At 34.4% G+C, this 17,990-nt stretch overlaps 1 protein-coding gene across 2 annotated transcripts; it reads right to left on the bottom strand.

The window, feature by feature from the left end:
• Nucleotides 1-1,802: 1,802 nt before the first annotated feature.
• Nucleotides 1,803-10,491, bottom strand: LOC125667429 (autophagy-related protein 101-like). 2 transcript variants are annotated; one of them, XM_048900951.2, is made up of 8 exons: nucleotides 10,357-10,491; nucleotides 9,331-9,367; nucleotides 7,739-7,779; nucleotides 7,077-7,160; nucleotides 5,363-5,461; nucleotides 3,859-3,973; nucleotides 3,585-3,751; nucleotides 1,803-3,493 (listed from the first exon to the last, which is right to left on the bottom strand). In XM_048900951.2, exons 1-8 carry the CDS (start codon nucleotides 10,384-10,386, stop codon nucleotides 3,407-3,409), a joined length of 660 nt encoding a protein of 219 aa, XP_048756908.1. In that variant the 5' UTR covers nucleotides 10,387-10,491; the 3' UTR covers nucleotides 1,803-3,406. The 2 variants fall into 2 exon arrangements, with proteins under 2 accessions (XP_048756908.1, XP_048756909.1); XM_048900952.2 differs by having other exon boundaries at nucleotides 9,918-10,430.
• Between the last annotated feature and the right edge of the window lie 7,499 nt (nucleotides 10,492-17,990).

Consider the following 17,990-nt stretch of genomic DNA (forward strand, 5'->3'; position numbering starts at 1 on the left):
TCCATTAGACTGTTTGATTCACCAAAAACAATGCAAAAAGTGGGTGTTTATTCAAATTGATGTATTATTATTTTCATATTTTTCATATTTTCAAACATGAATAGTTTTGATTGTGTAAGTACAGCACCAGTAAATGGCAATTATAGCCAAATGAAGATTATTCATATTTTCCAGCTATATATAACTTAATTAATTATATATGCAAATATGCATTTACCACAAGGATTAAATTCTGCATGATTTATACAAATGTTTTCTTCTTTTGTATTATTTTTAAGATAAAATACATTAATAATCAACAATTTAATTGGTGAGTGAACATGTTAAAGTTTCAATACCTTAAATTAGGTCAGATTATTTGCTATTGAGTCTCGCATCAGATATTTTTCCAGTACAAATATGAGCAATTAGTTTCTAAATTTGATGCTTCTTTTTGAAGATTATTCAATTGCTCCTGTATTACAAAATCCTTCATCTATTTGTTTAGATGCCCTAGCTCCTTCCTTTCTTTCTGACTTCATGAGCTATAGTATTATTATTTCACAACGTACATTCGGTTTAAAATTATTAAGCACATGATGGAATTTGAGTTTGGGTGACTTGTACGACAATTATATACATCCCAACATACTACTAATATAGAATTGTTATTATTTTCCTTTAGTACTATATATACAAGAATGTATCCATTTATATACATGCATGCATACTATATCATAATTATAGTACGTTGTATAATACATTATGTATTGTACATTGTTTTGTGGCCCAATATTCAATATGAACCAAAAAGTAACAGGATTAGTTTTATCAGGGATGTTCTGCTTTTGATTTAATTATGCACCTCATTCAGTGATTCATCTAAATGTGTTTTATATATTCTTCTGTAGCAATTGTAGCAAATGATTCCATGCAGAACGTCACCAATTACTAAAATTAATCCGAGCTTAATCACGACTTCAAAATCAAGTTTTATCCAGAACATTATTTCTGGATATTATATCGATCGATATAAAAATAGGGCACCACTAAACACCCGCATACATTATTGACCCAGGAATTTGAACAAGAAAGGATTTATCCACAAAAGGATTTTTGTCGGAGTTGCAATAACAATGTATTTTGCATTAAACAAAGCTAAGTACAAGGGTATAACTCCTTCAAAAATAGTGGGACAGAATTCCTCTTGTAATATGCACATCTACACATTTATTAGTGATCTTCCTTTGTACTAAGTTTCATTGAAATCAGCCCCCAAAGGGTTTAAGAGGAGTTGCAAAGATAAGGTACTTGCATGAAATAAATCCAAGTCCAAGGGCCCTAACTCCTTCAAAAAGTGGTGCAGCATTCCCCTTGTAATATGCACATTTCCACATTTTGATCTTTCTTTGTGCCAAGTTTCATCACAATCCCCCAAAGGGTTTAGGAGGATTTGCGAAGACAAAGTATTTTGAATAGAAAAAATAAAGCCCAAGGGCCACAACTCCTTTAAAAAACATTGGACAGCATTCCCCTTGCAATAGGAGGAGTTACAAAGACAAACTTAAAGGGACAGACGGATGATATCGGTATATAGCATAATACGTCTGCATTTTTATTCGGGCGTACTAAAAGGCAAAGTGCAACCTGACAGGGAAAGTGTTTTTAAATGCATTCTACATTGTGTAGTCCTTGGTTACTTTACTTTAGTCCAGATGAATTAAGAGATCAATATATAACACAATATAAACAATCCAATGTATTGACAAGTAGACATTACATTACGAGACTGTTCCAACTTCCACATTTCATAAAAGATCGAATCAATTTTATGTAAAATTTATTGACATCAAGTTGAAGATTTCATGTGAAAAAATACAAGATATACATATTCAAAAACAATTCAATTTATAAATGTGCTGAAAAGCTCAAGCATTCAGCATGGAACTTGCTACTCTATGATCGATACTCGTGATGACAATGAAAACTATACAACAATATAGCATACTATATTCATGGTAAAGAGGTAATCAAATGTAAATGTAATTGTCAGTGATCAAAACTTCGGCTTCTGGAGGGGATCTCAATCGAGGGACAATAGGAGTGATTCATTATTTATACGTTTACAATTTAGAATGTAGATTAATAAAAAAAAAAATCTTTTCTAAAAGTATTTTCATGCACCTACAGAGTGCAGACTGAAGTGTTAAATGTGGGCTAACTTGTGTAAATGTCCTCAAATACATTCAAAATTAAATATATCTATGCACATCCTTTAATGACAAATCGTAAAGACAAAGTAGTACATTTAACATTAAAGTCAATTAAACACACCCAAACTTTGTAAACAGCAGTATACTTTTATTATTAGTAGTATAATTCTGCAGTAATTTTCAAAATGTTTCTGCAGTAATTTTCAAAATGTTTCTTTTATATCAGATTAATTTGCCTGAAATTTACAGAAAACTTATAAAAGAAGCCAGTGAAAATCCATGCACTTTAAATCAATGCAATTTTTTTTTTTTTTTTTTTTTGGTTTGATATAAAAACTGGATCATTTAGTGTAAATGTGATTGCATTACTAAAGAATTATTATTCTTTTTCATTATTATCAGTATCATTAAAGAACCACAATTTTTCAACAAAATTGCCAGGTGACTATGATCAATCAGTTCAATAATCTGTCATGATACACGCGATTAAGTCATTCCAAATTCTATTGCATTCTACACTATGTAAATGTACTACAGGAACATTCAAACCAATAGGAAGTAAACCATTTTATTCACATATTTATTAAGTTTAATTAAGTTATGCTCATACATGATATTTCAATATTCCTCATTGACATCAAGTACACAATTAATATCTATCTGATGAGTTATGTTCAAATTGAATGCATAAGTGCTTTACTGAAAATGGACTTGTATATGAATTGTGACCATATTTAATAACCTGGATTCAATCTCCAGATTTCCTTTCTATATATTTAACATGAAGAAATCATAAATATTTCTGGTTTAAATAAACACTTTCTTTACAATCGGTCAAAAAAGTATAATTCCAATCTGATTAAAATTAGATCTACTCTCTTACTCACTTCCTGGTGTAGCAAACTACGGGAGCGGATCAAAGGATCTAATTCTCATTAGATTGATAAGTATGTAATAAACCATACAAAAATGCGTACAATTATACCACATTCATTATTGAACATAACTGAAATTGCAAGCCATAATTAAAATTCTATTTTCTGACAGGCAAAATGACCATACTTTCATAACATACAAACAAATCAGAACAACCACTTAAATAGCTAATATGCGCTGTATCAAACATTCATTTCACATGAAAGACACTTGTAGCAGTAACCAAGCTGGTCATTCAACAGATGCTGCCTTGTGAAGTCGCCACCTCAGAGACAACATCATAAAGCCAGCGTGTCTTTGACGAACTTCCTCATGGTAGTTCCCACTGATGATTGGCAGGCACCGGTGGTTGTCTGATGAGATATCTAGAAGGAACAAAGTCAACTCTGACAAATGCATAAAATATATGCAGAGTTATATGAAGACTTATAATACGCGGGAAAATCTATTTCCTACCTTGAATAAATATGGTTGCACGTCTGGAAAGTTGGTATCAAATATCAAATCCAATTCTGCTTGATTTGGCATCTTTGGAATGTAATCATGGCGATTCATCAGGTCTGCAATGCTGAGGACCTTTTCTCCTAACATTTCCCCTAGCTTTTCTCTGCAAATTTGCCTTTCTGCATAGTATAAAATAAATGTATACATTTATAAACTTTCCTATATCTTTTGAATTCTGTGATATTTTGATAATATTTTCTATTTGGAGCTAAAAATTCCATCTTACCACTTTCATTATTGAGAGTTAAAATCTCCAGTTTTACTGTCCACACTTCCCAAGGGATACATTCTGCAGGGAAAGGCCAACGAGCTCTTTTCCTCTGATAGAACTCCAAAGAAATCTTGTGAAAAAATTAAACATCTAATTTATTGACAACTTTTGAAAAAAATAAATCTTGTTTTCGGAGACCAACAATAGATCTAAGAAAATGTGTTGCATGTATAGTATTTCATGTTACCATTGCAAATTGAATTTTCTGTCACAAGAGAGCCAACAATTCTTGCAATTCTTGAACTACATACTAGTGTTGTTCACATAGTTGCCAACCTTGTAAAAAATCTGGTCATGACCCTCTTTGGGAAGCACAAAAAATCTGGTCATGATGTTTGGGAAGCAAAAAAATCTGGTCATAATGCACAATAATATTTTCAACACAATATTGAGTGTTTATATTTCAAGGAGCATACAGCAGTATAAAGTCTGTGTTGTGAACTATTCTATTGTAAAATAGCATTGTAAATTACAGTAGCACATTTTGAATTTCTAAAGACTTTTTGAGATAGGGAATATTAAAAGCAAGACACCGATTGGTTGTGTTCTGCTAAAACATTAAACAAAACAAGTTTCTGCTCCAGTAGCTCAGATATCTGATGGCAATGTCAAAAGAGGTGACAGTAACACAGAAGACTTTATGTGGAAGCATTATTTTTATGATTTTTTGTTTTTTGGTGTTTTGTCAGATCAATTCTAGCTCCAGACACAATAGATAAGTGTGCATTACACAAGGTACCAAAAAGCTTTGCTTTTTCCTCAGGCACTTTCTTTTACCCAAAAAATTAAAGTCATTATCCCAAATTTTCTGTTATGTGTATATACACTGATATAGTTTTCTCTTTGTTGGCAATGGTCCTGAAAATGATCTTTCCTCATCAGAAGCCTTTTCACAAAATAACTTTGGCCCCTGATTTGACAAAAGAATTTCATATATTATGATTGTTAACACCCATCACTAACTTTAATTGTACCTGGCCATAAGCACTGTTTTCATTGATAAATGCTTGCAAACTAGAAATCACACTTTCCAACTAATTTACAAAATTAATCCAGAAATCGGGAGATTTTTAGGTTGTTCTGTGAATATTGTATGAAAAGCAGGACTCACTGGGTCATAAAAAATGGTCAGGTTATGGGTAGGAAAATTGGTTGCAAATCGACAAAATCAGGTGAGTTGGCAACTATGGCTGCTCAGTACAACAAAAAACAACAGTGGAAATTACATGCACCGGGAAGCATTAAAACAGTACTTATCAGTTTATAATATGATGTGAAGATCTAAAGTTAATTATCAATAATATTTTCAAAACATACACCTACAAACATGAATGTAACAGTTTTAAAAATGGCTACAAGCAGCTGGTGAAAGGACAGCTCAATAGTTGTATAGTAATACACTGCATTGACATGTGATGGAAGGTTCTTGTAAAGCAAACTAGATTTAAAAAGTTCACACCTGTCCAGACCCTGCACCGTCCATGTTGCGGAGTGCATCCCTGAAAAGCGCTACTTCTTTTTTTAACGCCTCATCAAGAGTGTCCGATGCCACTCTTACCTACAAAAGAAATGTCCAAATTAAAAGATGAAATTGTCCAATTAAAGGTAATAAAATCATCATATATTTTTTAAGATGAAGCAACAACAAAGGAAAGAGGTATATGTATTCATTTCATTATGTCTTGTTTGTTTTGATTTTTCTGCCACACTCAACAATTTTTCAATTATATGGTGGCGCCCAGTTTTTATTGGTGGAAGAGAGAACCCAGATACAATGTACATGGGAAGAGACCACCGACCTTCCGAAAGTAAACTGGGAAACTTTCTCACTTACCGGCGCGAGCGGGATTCGAACCCGCGTCGACAGAGGTGAGAGGCCGTGTGATTCTTGAGCGCAATGCTCTTACCACTCGGCCACGGAGGCCCCTTCATTATGTCTTGTAATGAACAGACATCTTCACTATCATGAAACACATTCTAAAATATGCACCAGTTTAATTCAAGCAAAAGACACTTATTAAAATCTACATTTAAATCTAATATTCCTTGTAAATTATAATCTAAAAGTTCAAAATAAAAACAAGAGGCCCATGGGCCACATCGCTCACCTGAGCCACCTTGGCCCTACCATTGTTCAAAGTCAACACCAAAGTATAATAAGGTCTTGCTATAAAGAATCTATATATAATATATGAAAACCCTACCTTAAATAGTTCAGGAGATATTAGATAGGTCAGGTTTTTCTTAAAGTAGGTCAAAATCCAAGGTCAAAAGATTAAACACCATTGTGTCACAACTCACAATTTCTTGCCAAAAAAGAATCTCTATACAAACTAGAACTGCCCTAGCAGTGATTATCTCCCCTTTGAAGGGAGCATGACCCTTCATTTAACAAACTTAAAAACCCCTTTACCTAGGGATACTTTGTGCAAAGTTGCATTGAAATTGGTCTGCTGGTTCTGGAGAACATGATTTTAAAATTTGTCAGTGTATCTTCACTATTTTGCTATTATCACCCCTTAGAAAAGGACATTGCACTTCATTTGATCAAACTTGAATCCATTTCACCCAAGGATATGTTTTGCCAAGTTTGGTTGAAATTGGTCCAGTGATTCTGAAGAACTTAAAAATGTGAAAAGTTTACAGAAAGATGGACAAACAGATGGATACCAGGTGATCAGATAAGCTCACTTGAGCTTTCAGCTCACCTGGTGATCTAAAAAGTCTAATTTTATCTGGATAAGGAAAATATTTGAAATGTAATAAACTTTTTTTGTATTTATCATCGCATATACAGACCTGTGTAAATACCTTGTACATCTGAAATTCTATGGAATGGATTTAGAATGACAACACTGTGGTACATTATCTGTTTGTGAAACCTTTCAAGTTATCCATGACCAAATCCTAAGGTTGCAAATGTGATCATGATAATCTTGACCTTTAAGTTCACCAAATACAATATCCTTGTCCTCTATCTAGTAGTTCAAAAGTTATAACCAAGGTCGTGAGCAGATAGATATAAGTACAGACAGCTGAGACAGGCAAAATCATTATGCCTAAAATCTCCAAACTTGAGGCCTAAAACTGCAACGTAACATGTACTTACATATGTAAAACTGCTACGTAACATGTACTTACATATGTAAAACTGCTACATAACATGTACTTACATATGTAAAATCCACGAAGTCACAATCCACGTCCTCCACTCCGACAGTTCCTGTAGAATAGGTCCCTTCTTGTTTGTAGTGAAACTAAATAAAGGAGATCACAATAGTCGTCAAAATAAATACTGTAAACCATCGACTCACAGTCAACAGTCATCAAAATAAATACTGTAAACCATCGACTCAGTCAACAGTCATCAAAATAAATACTGTAAACCATCGACTCACAGTCAACAGTCAAAATAAATACTGTAAACCATCGACTCAGTCAACAGTCGCCAAAATAAATACTGTAAACCATTGACTCACAGTCAACAGTCGTCAAAATAAATACTGTAAACCATCCACTCAGTCAACAGTCGTCAAAATACTGTAAACCATCGACTCACAGTCAACAGTCGTCAAAATAAATACTGTAAACCATCGACTCACAACAAACAATGAACACTTGTCTGCAGTGTAAGTCTGGTCAATAATTCTTAAAACTGTTGATATGATAATTATCATTCATTTAAACTAACAAAATGTTTGTTTGACTTAAAAAACATCAAGGATCACAATAGCTATACATGTATAAAGTATATACAAAGAATTAATATATGATATATAAAATGCATAGAGAAATGTACATGTAGTAATAGCAGTGCATCAAAATATTTCATTACCTTTCCAACAGTTCTGTGCAGCAACAAGGTATGGAATAGGCCTGTAAAAGAGAGAGTCTTACATTCCTTAGATGCCAAATACTTGTAAATATTTATTTAAACTGTATCAAGAGTAAAGCAAATGGTACAACATGTGCCCATTCAACCTTCAGCACAATATCTGTATCCATGATGAGAAAAAATCCAGAAAACTATTTCACATACTTTTAGCCCTGATGTAGGTCATAGTGCACCAATCAAGTTGATACATGCACTGATTATGTATTTCTCCGAGAGGGAGGTTCTGACAATATTTCAGTACAATACCTGTATTCATAACGGGGAAAAAAATCTGGAAAAGGAAAACAAGGTTTTTCTACTAAGTGATACTATGACCTTAAAATTTGACCTCGAGAAACAGGCATCCTCTACTTGGTATAAGGTGTATATGTACCAAGCTTGACAGTCCTAGCCTAGCCTACGTAACAAGGCTTTCCTACTAAGTGATACTATGACCTAGATCTTTGACCTTGAAAAACAAAAGGCATCCTCCACTTGGCATGAGAAGTATGTGTACCAAGTTTGACAGTCCAAGCCTTAATAGTTCAGTTTGTATTCTGCCTACAAGGTTTTCCCATAACAGATACTAAAACCTTGACCTTTGACCTTGAAAAACATTACTTATCAAAATGATTAAAAGTACAAAGTTGTGACGTCCTTGCTCCAATAGCTCGGTCTGTATTCTGCCTGTGCGGTTTTTCTATTAACTTATACTACAACCTTGATCTTTGAAAAACAATAGGCATCTTCCACTTATCAAGGTGATCAAATGTGCCAAGCTGCAAGATCCTGGAGCTTACAGTTCATTTTGCCTACAATGTCTGGAGAGACAGACAACGGTATAAGATAATACATCCAACTTTGACTGGTGTATAAAAAACCACATTGATCAATCATATCTTACACTTGAGCAATTTTCCATGAAACATGTTTTCCTTGAGGATGAAAGGGGCTATACAGTGAAAGAATAATGTCACAATTCACAGCAATGCAGAATTAGGCATGTCAATGTAATTAAAAATGTGATTGTTCTATATTCTGCAGATATTTGAACATTTTATCTTTCATCTGTAACTGATGTCCTAAGCTTTGTTATCAAAGAGTTTTTGTACTTATCTTCATGATATTATGATTCACACTGAAAAGGAGCAAGAATGAGATTTGCTGAATCATAAAAAAATTCATTCTGTATTGGTACTGTCGGCAAACATGGCTATGGGACACACTACCATAAAGTAGATATAGTTCACATTTAAGATTGATCAACAATGCTCACTCTTTATTGTGTATTTCTTTATCCCCTTCATTCTAACAAACCTGAACCTCCTTACCCACTCATGCTGTGGGCCAATTTTGTTGAAATCGACATAGAAGTCAAAAATGTAAAAAGTTTACAGATGACAAAATACAACTCACTTGAGACAACAGCTCTGGTGAAATAAAAGAATTTTTTTTTTTTGTTGATATGAAGATATGTATTGGAAAATTTCTTTTCTTTCAAGCATTGAGTGTACCTGTATTTGTAATCTGAGAATAATTTAACAACTACTTACTGCACACCGCCTCCTCTATCTGATGTCCTTCTACAGACTGCAATTACAAAATACACCCTCTGTTACATTTCTAGTTCAATTCAACAATATACAGATATATCTTGATCTGATTTTTTCATAGTTTGGTGTAGAGTTGCACTTTTAATATTGAAGAAGTTGTCTGTCATGTTAAAAAGCCTAGTCTTTGATTTTCGTCACTTGGAATAATAGGTGTAGCGGTCAGCCGGGTTCGATCACCAGTGGCCAGTTAGCTCAGTTGGTAGAGCACCCAACTAGAGATTCAGGGGCCCCGGGTTTGAATCCCGGTCTGATCCGTTGCATTTTTTCCTTTCCTGTTACAACTAGTAATAAAACAATTGTTGACTGAGGTTGAGGTCAAAATTGTGATTGTTTCAGGACGGCATGAAGTGAAGGGTAATGATGGTTTGTAAATCAGGGACTCAAAATTTCTAAATATTGTATTTCAAAAAGAAATAACGTTTTTTCAATGCTAAGTCTTTAGAAATCTGGAGAGAGAAAGCGTTGAAATTCCCCCCAGTTTTTATCCAAGTTTTAAATATACAAGTGAAGTACAAGACTGTACATACCAGCATATCTCCTTAGGTCCAGAGTAATATCTCCTTAGGTCTAGTGTAATCTCTATCTACATAAGCTATATAGCTTTATAAAAACCCACTCGTTAACAAAAAGACAGGACGAGTGACGAGCTTTCAGACCTTTTTGTTAGTGAGTATTCTTTATGCACGGATGAACATGCTGACAACAACTCGTAAGTTCTATTTTTTAGTATGCTGAAAATAACATTTTTTTTTACTGATATCTTCTCACAAAATATCTAGATTAAGCTAGGCCTACTGCAAATAACTCGATATTTAAAAGCTGGTTTATAATCGACATTGTACGGAACCAGCTTATAAATAATGAGTGCAGTACAGTAATCTGAATCATTCTGGCTCGCATAAAAATAATCTAAAATAAAACTTATATCATAGTGAGAAAATTAACTGTTTAGTTAATGATACTAACCAGTTCGAACACTTGTGTCCGAGCGTTCATCTTTTTATTACGAGCACATCACCATTCAAAAACACGCAGAATATAACTAATTTCCTTTGTTTTCCTTTGTTTTCTCTTGCTCAATCCGTAAACAGGTCGTATTTGTTTATCGTAATACTGATCAAAAATATTGACCATGGTGCACAAAAGAAGGTAGAACTGTCTAAAAATAAAAATTACAAATTTATAAACATATAATCATTCTTTGAAAATCTAGTTTAAAAACTTTAATTTTACGACAATCATTCGTTACTGTCAAGGTCGCTACAGGCTTTTCCAAAATCTTAGCTAAAATTTGGTTAATGCATTTTCGCCCCTTTAACCAATATGGAAAACCAACCAACCACATAAAGTATAAACAAGTTTTAAAGCAATACCATCAAATTAAAGATGAACTGAAGGAGATTCTTCGACACCGCTGCCTGATCCATAACGTAGATGGTAGAAACCTTCTGAATCTGAACAGGCTAGCTGTAGTTACGGTACCTTACAGCAATTTATTTTAATTTTTATATCATTATTTCTGCATGTTGTATTTTCAGCTTATTTTATTAAATATTTATTTATTTGCATTACCGCACAATTGCGGTAGATGAGGAGTGTATAGGGACTATAACTTAAGCAGGGCTCTTCAGTACTTGCAGAGATACCCCCCCCCCCCGCCCCCCCCCCCCCCGCCCCTTGGAAATGGAAACGTGCAAATGTACCCCTGCCGCTCCACTCTTTAGATACATCTGCCTGACGTGTTTCATACCGATTGTTAGACCGTTGTTGGCACACTGAACGGCGGATATGACTGGTCGACAGGGAATGCTTACTCCTCCTAGCACCTGATCCCACCTCTGGTATATCTAGGGGTCCATATTTGCCCAACTCTCTATTTTGTATTGCTTATAGGGGTTGTGATATTGATCACTGTTTGTTATCTTCATCTTTCATACATCCCTCAGGATATATGCCTAGAATTATAATCCGATATTGGCATATGAAAGATACACAGCTAGATCTAGGCTATTTGGTCCCCTTGAAACCCTGCATCCGCACCTGTCAGATCCTTCAAATGGACTGATTCGTCAGTTGCTTTTATTAAAATTAGGTGCAGAACTGTAGCTCTCTGAGAATCTCAGAGAGCTACAGTTCTTCAGCTATTTTTAAATACGCATAAGCAATGAATCACATACGGTGTTACATATCATGGCATTTGGGTTGTATACATTCTTTGCTTGTCGTGCACAAGTCATACATTTACATGCTATGAAATATTTTTTTTTAAAAATGAATTAATACAAAAAAACTTTACGGAAAAGACTGAGCGATGTTTCCGATCGAGGCCGGTATCATACATTGTTTGACTCGATATGACCCCCAATATACCGGGTATACATAGTTATGTAACCTTAATTGTGTAGAAGATGAATTTCATTTCCTTACTATGTTGAAGAGAGAAATATGTTTTTTTAATGGAACATGTATATACAAGCTCAACAAAATTTTTATCTATCTAACAAATAAGGACAAATTTACTTGGTTGATGATTAATGAAGACAAACCAGTAATTGTCAAATTGAGTGAATATTTAGTTCAAACTTTCAGAAAAAGAAGTGATGCTTTAAAACTGCAAAAATCATTATAGTTTATTATTTATATGTTGGTATAATACTGATATTGTCCATTTACCTGTGTATACACATGATTAGCAATTCATATATGTATGTACTCATTTCCCCAACATGCTACATCCACATGTAGTTTGCAGTCTATGTAACCTGTAGTTAATGTTGTAAACTTTCTTCTTTTTTAAATTTCCTTCTTTATAAACTGTCTTGCTGTTATGCCCTCTGGGCCCAAAATTGGAATAAAACTTATCTTATCATAGTCGAAATGCGCATCTGGTGCATCAAAATTGGTACCGTATAAATTCTACATTATGACCCCTGGGTCGAGGCCTCTGCTGGTGGACTGTTAGTCTCCGAGGGTCTCTACAACCCAGTAGCTAAGTACTTCGTTACTAGTTTGAAAATACGGATGAATATTTAATTGCTGGGATAAAATTTAGAAATTAATTCATTTCAAAATTAAGGATGATATCTCCTTCATGCATAGCTCTGACCTTGGACGAATTTAGCTTCATTTTTTTTTTTTTTTTTTTTTTTGCACTCTAGTTTTCCTTTTAGCTTTTACAAGATTGCTATTACATGTATTTCGGATTTCCAAAATTTCGGCTTGAGCATCACTGAGGAGACATTATTTGTCGATATGCGCATCTGGTGCATCAAAATTGGTACCGTACAAGTTTTACATATTACATATATAGACATAATTATACAGTGAAACTTCAGCTAGTCGTATTTGTACGGGTAAAATATCAATATGAGCAATTTTAAAAACTTGTCGTCATTCCTGTCCAGTGGGTTTTTTCATACCTAATTATTGATTTTTTCATATTTTCTTTCCTTTTAGATCGTAGTTAACCTAGCTGAGTATGATCCTGGAAAACAATTTGATATTTTTGTCAGATTTTTTTTTACTAAGGTGTCGAAATGAACGTTTTTTCCTTGCCCCACGCCCTAATTATCGGTATTCAACAGCAATTTCAAATATCTATAGTTTGTTTCAATTTCTTTTGAATTCAGGGATGTAAAGTAAAATTACCAAGGATTCTAAAACAAGGGCTAGAAACAACTTTGTATCTTAGAATTTTCATAGACAAGCTCCCATACCTTAGGCCTTGTCCCATGGATTTTTGTCTATACCGTTACCATGAGAGAAAATTGTCCCTCTTTCTCTTTCCTGAAAGTCAAACTCATCAGCTCCTCAGGGATGGAAATCAATTCCTTTAAAGCCACATGGAAATTCAAAAACCAGTTCAGAGACGAGGGAACAACAAGCAGTAAGTCAATTGCAGTTACCTGTTTTGTTTTTTGTTTTTGCTGTCTACACTGTTACCTTGATCACTTTACTAAAATTCAAAATGTTTTTTGAGGATTGACTAAGTTGATAGACAGTATGAAGATCATCCTGTGAATGTACAAAACTCATGTCTATACTGCTAAATACCCAATAAAAAGTAACAGTATAGACATTACAATCTAATTAAATACAATCGCTACCATAGCAGAATATACGGAGCAGATCTAAGAAGTCTAATTTTGATTAGATTGACAGACATTAGTAACAGCTTAAAAACTCAAGTTTAAAAACAGCTGAAGAGAATTAAGAACATTGATACTTTAAATCCTGAGGTGGGAGGGGGTCAAGTGTAATATTTGATACTATATTGAATAAAAGAAATTCCATAAATTGGTAGAACTGCGAACGATAGTACGATAGTATTGTTTTGCCGCCTACCTTCTGGTCAAATTTTAAAAGTTAACATTTTTCAATGTATTTTTATGTTAAAATCGATATTCATATGAATTTTCATAAAAGTTGATTTATTTGATAAAACAAAGAGAGATAAGTCTGTAATTTGGGTTAAAATAATATATTTCATGATAAGAATCAATGGGAAAAGGCAAAACATTTTAACCCCCCCCCCCCCCCCCCCGCGTGAAACAAATTCACTTTTGCAGGAATTATAAATCATCATTTAACAGATTTACACCAAAACTTTTGTTGTTTCACGGGGGCAAACATGTTGACAGATCAAAACATAGCAAAATGTTTACTCTGTGATCAACTGCAAATGAGGTTAAAGTGTGAGAAATGAAGATTACTTCTTACTCAATAATATAAAGTAATAAGACAAATTAATTGGTTATTTATTGATATCGATAAGCATTTTAAAATATATGACGTTTTAAAGTCCGGTTTCAAGGAACATAATTTTCTACCCCCGAATCAAACAGAGTTGAAATTAAGAGCAATGAAGTAATTAACACTGGTATGAAAGTTAATAATCAATTACTAATTTATTCTACTTGCATCTAAAAAAATAAATAAATAATAATATCATTACCAAAATGAACCGCTTGAATTTAAAAGGTAACAAAGTAGATATACTTTGTAACAGAAAAGACAAACCTAAAGATATCGAACTTTTCCGTGACGTCTATTAAGTGATCGATAAATCTAGATTCTGGAAGTGTCCGCTTTATAGATACCACTAACTTATTTCATTATACTATGAATATCAATCTGAAATGAATTTAAAGTCAGCATTTCGCAAATTTTATAGTCGTTATAACAACTTACTTCACCAATTCAACCTGTCATTGAGTCACATGCTGTCTGATATGTTTCATACCAATTGAGCCCGTTCTTTGCACATTGATTTTGACTACGGATTGCTCCGTTTACCGGATCGAGATATTGGGCTTACTACGACTGTGACTGATCGACAGGGGATGCCTGCTCCTCCTGGACACCATCCCAGCTCTGCTACATGTATATCCAGGGGTCCGTGTTTGCCCTCCTCTTAATTTTTTACAATCTTTATAGTAGTTATGAGATTGATCACTGTTCGTTATCTCCACCTTTTCATCATGCTCTACAACTGAGTAATAAAATTGTTGAAGGACGATATAGGAAATCGATTCCATTCTTGCTAGAAAAAAATCTACGTCTATTTTGTCTTTATCATGCTGTAATTTAGGAATCTCATGGGAGAAATGGAAGTATTCAAAGAATGGACCACTTTCTACAGGGAGTGCTTACGCCTCCAGGCACCCGATCTAGGTGTGTCCTGGGGTCCGTGTTTGCCCAACTATCTATTTTGTATTGCTTATACGAGTTATGAGATTGATCACTGTTCGTTATCTTCACCTTTCATATCCCTGTGAGCTCGAAATGAGAGACACCAACGAGTCGTCCAATTCTGCTTCATGCTTAAAAAAATATCTATCAACGGCAAACTAACTGCTCAACTTTATGACAAACGGGATGGCTTCCCCATCGTCAACTTCCCATATTTGTGTACGAGAGCAATATTTCATTGTCACCTGCATATGGTGTTTATATCTCTCAACAGATTCGATACACAAGAGCTTGTTCTACGTATGGTCAGTTTTTAAATTGAGGCAAGCTACTGACAAACAAGTTGATGGTACAAGGGTTTCAACAGTCTCGTTTAAAGTCAGCATTTCGCTAATTCTATGGTCAAATGCTGTCTGACGTGTTTCATACCGATTGTTAGGCCGATCTTGGCACACTGATTTTGGTTACGGATAACTCCGTTTACCTGATCAAGATAAAGGGCTCACGGCGGGTGTGACCGGACGACATGGGATGCTTACTCCTCTTAGGCACCTGATCTCACCTCTGGTATATCCAGGGGTCCGTGTTTGGCCAATTCTCTATTTTGTATTGCTTATAGGAGTTATGAGATTGATCACTGTTCGTTATCTTCACCTTTCTTTCACTCAAAGGGATAAGGAAAGCCCAAAATTTTGCTAGATCATGCTGTAGGCAGTCTGATACACCGTAAAAAGTTGATTTTTGACAAATTTCCTATAGCATAATGCCCTTCGTGCAGCATACTATGTTGTTTGGATTGATTGATTGTTTTGCTGTTTTTTGCCGCACTCAACAATTTTTCAGTTATCTGGTGGCGTCCAGTTTTTATTGGTGGAAGAGAGAACCCAGATACAATGTACCTGGGAAGAGACCACCGACCTTCCGAAAGTAAACTGGGAAACTTTCTCACTTACCGGTGCGAGAGGAATTCGAACCCGCGCTGACCATAGGTGAGAGGCCGTGTGATTTTGAGCGCGATGCTCTAACCACTCGGCCACGGTGGCCCCTATATGTCGTTTGGAGCTATGTTGTTTGGAAGCACCAAAGTGCATTGGTTGTATTTATGTAGCCATTTTGGAATAATTATTTTTTTCTGAAAATCTATGTGTATGAACACTTTTCTTTCTGTGGTGTTTTTCTAAGCTTCCTATAGTGAAGAAAATGTTACTAAGAGACGCTACAGCTCATTTTGCGCAAAAATCATGAAATGACAATTTTCCAAGCGCTTTCTCAATTTTTGTTGCATTGTTGAATGTATGAACTTTGCGAAAATAACACTTATCTAAAGTTTAAAATTCTCTTTTTAACGTAAAAATTAATACTTTTTGATGGCCTATACAAAACAAAAAAACAAACAAACAAAAAAACAACAAAAAAACAAAAAAAAACACACACACACACAAAAAATTCTTAATATCATTTAAGATAACTCCATACTCGCAGTTTTATCCGATAAAAGTATAAAAAGTGTATTTATTTCCATTTATTAGAGTTAAAACTAATGAAGTATCAAATGAAATGTATATGTCATCACACTTTTTAAGATGCGAGACATACATAAACAGAATCATATTCCAACATCAAAAAATTCCAATTTTCCTGATACAGCATTACTAAAACTGGTTATAATTGATTAATTTGGGGTTTTACGCCGTTTTGGCAATATTTCAGCCATTTTACGGCGGTTAACTAATTGAATTATGTTTGGTTGTGAGTGTTTGAGTTTTCCTGACGGTCCCCAGTGAGCCTACTCTTTTTCCAACTTCAGGGAAACGTTATGACAAAAGTATTCATAACAATTTCATGAAATTGTTTCTTCACAAAATTATACAAAATGTCTGTGAAAAATAAAGGAAATTTATCATAAAGTAGACTTGATAAAGAATTCAATAAAATTAGAGTTACTGCCCTTGAAACATAGCATTGATTATTTATATAACTTAGACTTTTTAAATAGTTTATGTTTAACAAGATTTTTTACAATAACTATCGGAAACGACTCCAATAAAATTGATGTCCCTATCATGCATAAATCTAACTAAATCCACGATTTTGTAAAATCATATGACGTCATAGGAGGGTGGAATTACTTTAATGTCCTGTATTTGTTGCTTTTGACCGGCCACATAACCCAGTTTTCATCTCTGTTCGACAACTTTAATTTCGAGGTCTACCAACTCAGGGTAATTTTTCCACATTTCCCCATTGAATATATTTCTTCCACACAGAATCTAATGGTAGATTCACTAATATTCAACAGTCGAACGATTTCCGAAGCTTTGTGATTCTCGCTTTTAAGGGATACGATATTTAACTTCCTCACTCAGTTGACTAGATTTCCGACCTATGGTAATATTCTGCTTGTTTACATTCACTAAGGAAGTTGCAGACTTAATATAAAATTACGTCATTTCCTACCTAAAGATAACTCTGTCAAGAAATCAATGGATAACTCATATTTTCTTTAGAGTTATCGCTCTTTTCCTAATCGAGACGCGTAAGTAAGCAGTCGCCATTTCGCAAAATCGCGGATACTTTTGCATGGCGCTGTATTTGAATTTACGATCGCTACCAGATCTTAGCCAAGACCAGGATTCTCTTGATTATTCAAAATTTATTAAACTTAGATGTAGGTGTCATTAAACCCTTACAACCTCCATGGGCTTCCCCCATTGTCATCGTGCGCAAATATAACGGTTCAAAAAGATTATGCGTAGACAAAGTAAATGAGATCACAACAAGAGATTCGTATCATTTGCCTAGAATCAATTACTGTCTCGGCGCTTTGTGTAGATCTTCTTGATTTTCTGTTTTTTGATTTTCAGTCAGGGTTCTGACAGGTGAAAATGGACCCGTCCTATCAGGAGAAA

This window comes from Ostrea edulis, chromosome 2 (genome assembly GCF_947568905.1).
Source record: "Ostrea edulis chromosome 2, xbOstEdul1.1, whole genome shotgun sequence".
NCBI classification, from domain to species: domain Eukaryota; kingdom Metazoa; phylum Mollusca; class Bivalvia; order Ostreida; family Ostreidae; genus Ostrea; species Ostrea edulis.

Bases quoted from the DNA above. Each gene is read 5' to 3' on its own strand.
- LOC125667429 (XM_048900951.2), bottom strand. From the start codon at position 10,386: ATGAACGCTCGGACACAAGTGTTCGAACTG. The intron at 9,368-10,356 runs GTTAGTATCATT...TTGTAATTGCAG, and splicing joins GGACACAAGTGTTCGAACTG to TCTGTAGAAGGACATCAGAT. The intron at 5,462-7,076 runs GTAAGTACATGT...TTTCTTTTGTAG, and splicing joins ACTTCGTGGATTTTACATAT to GTAAGAGTGGCATCGGACAC.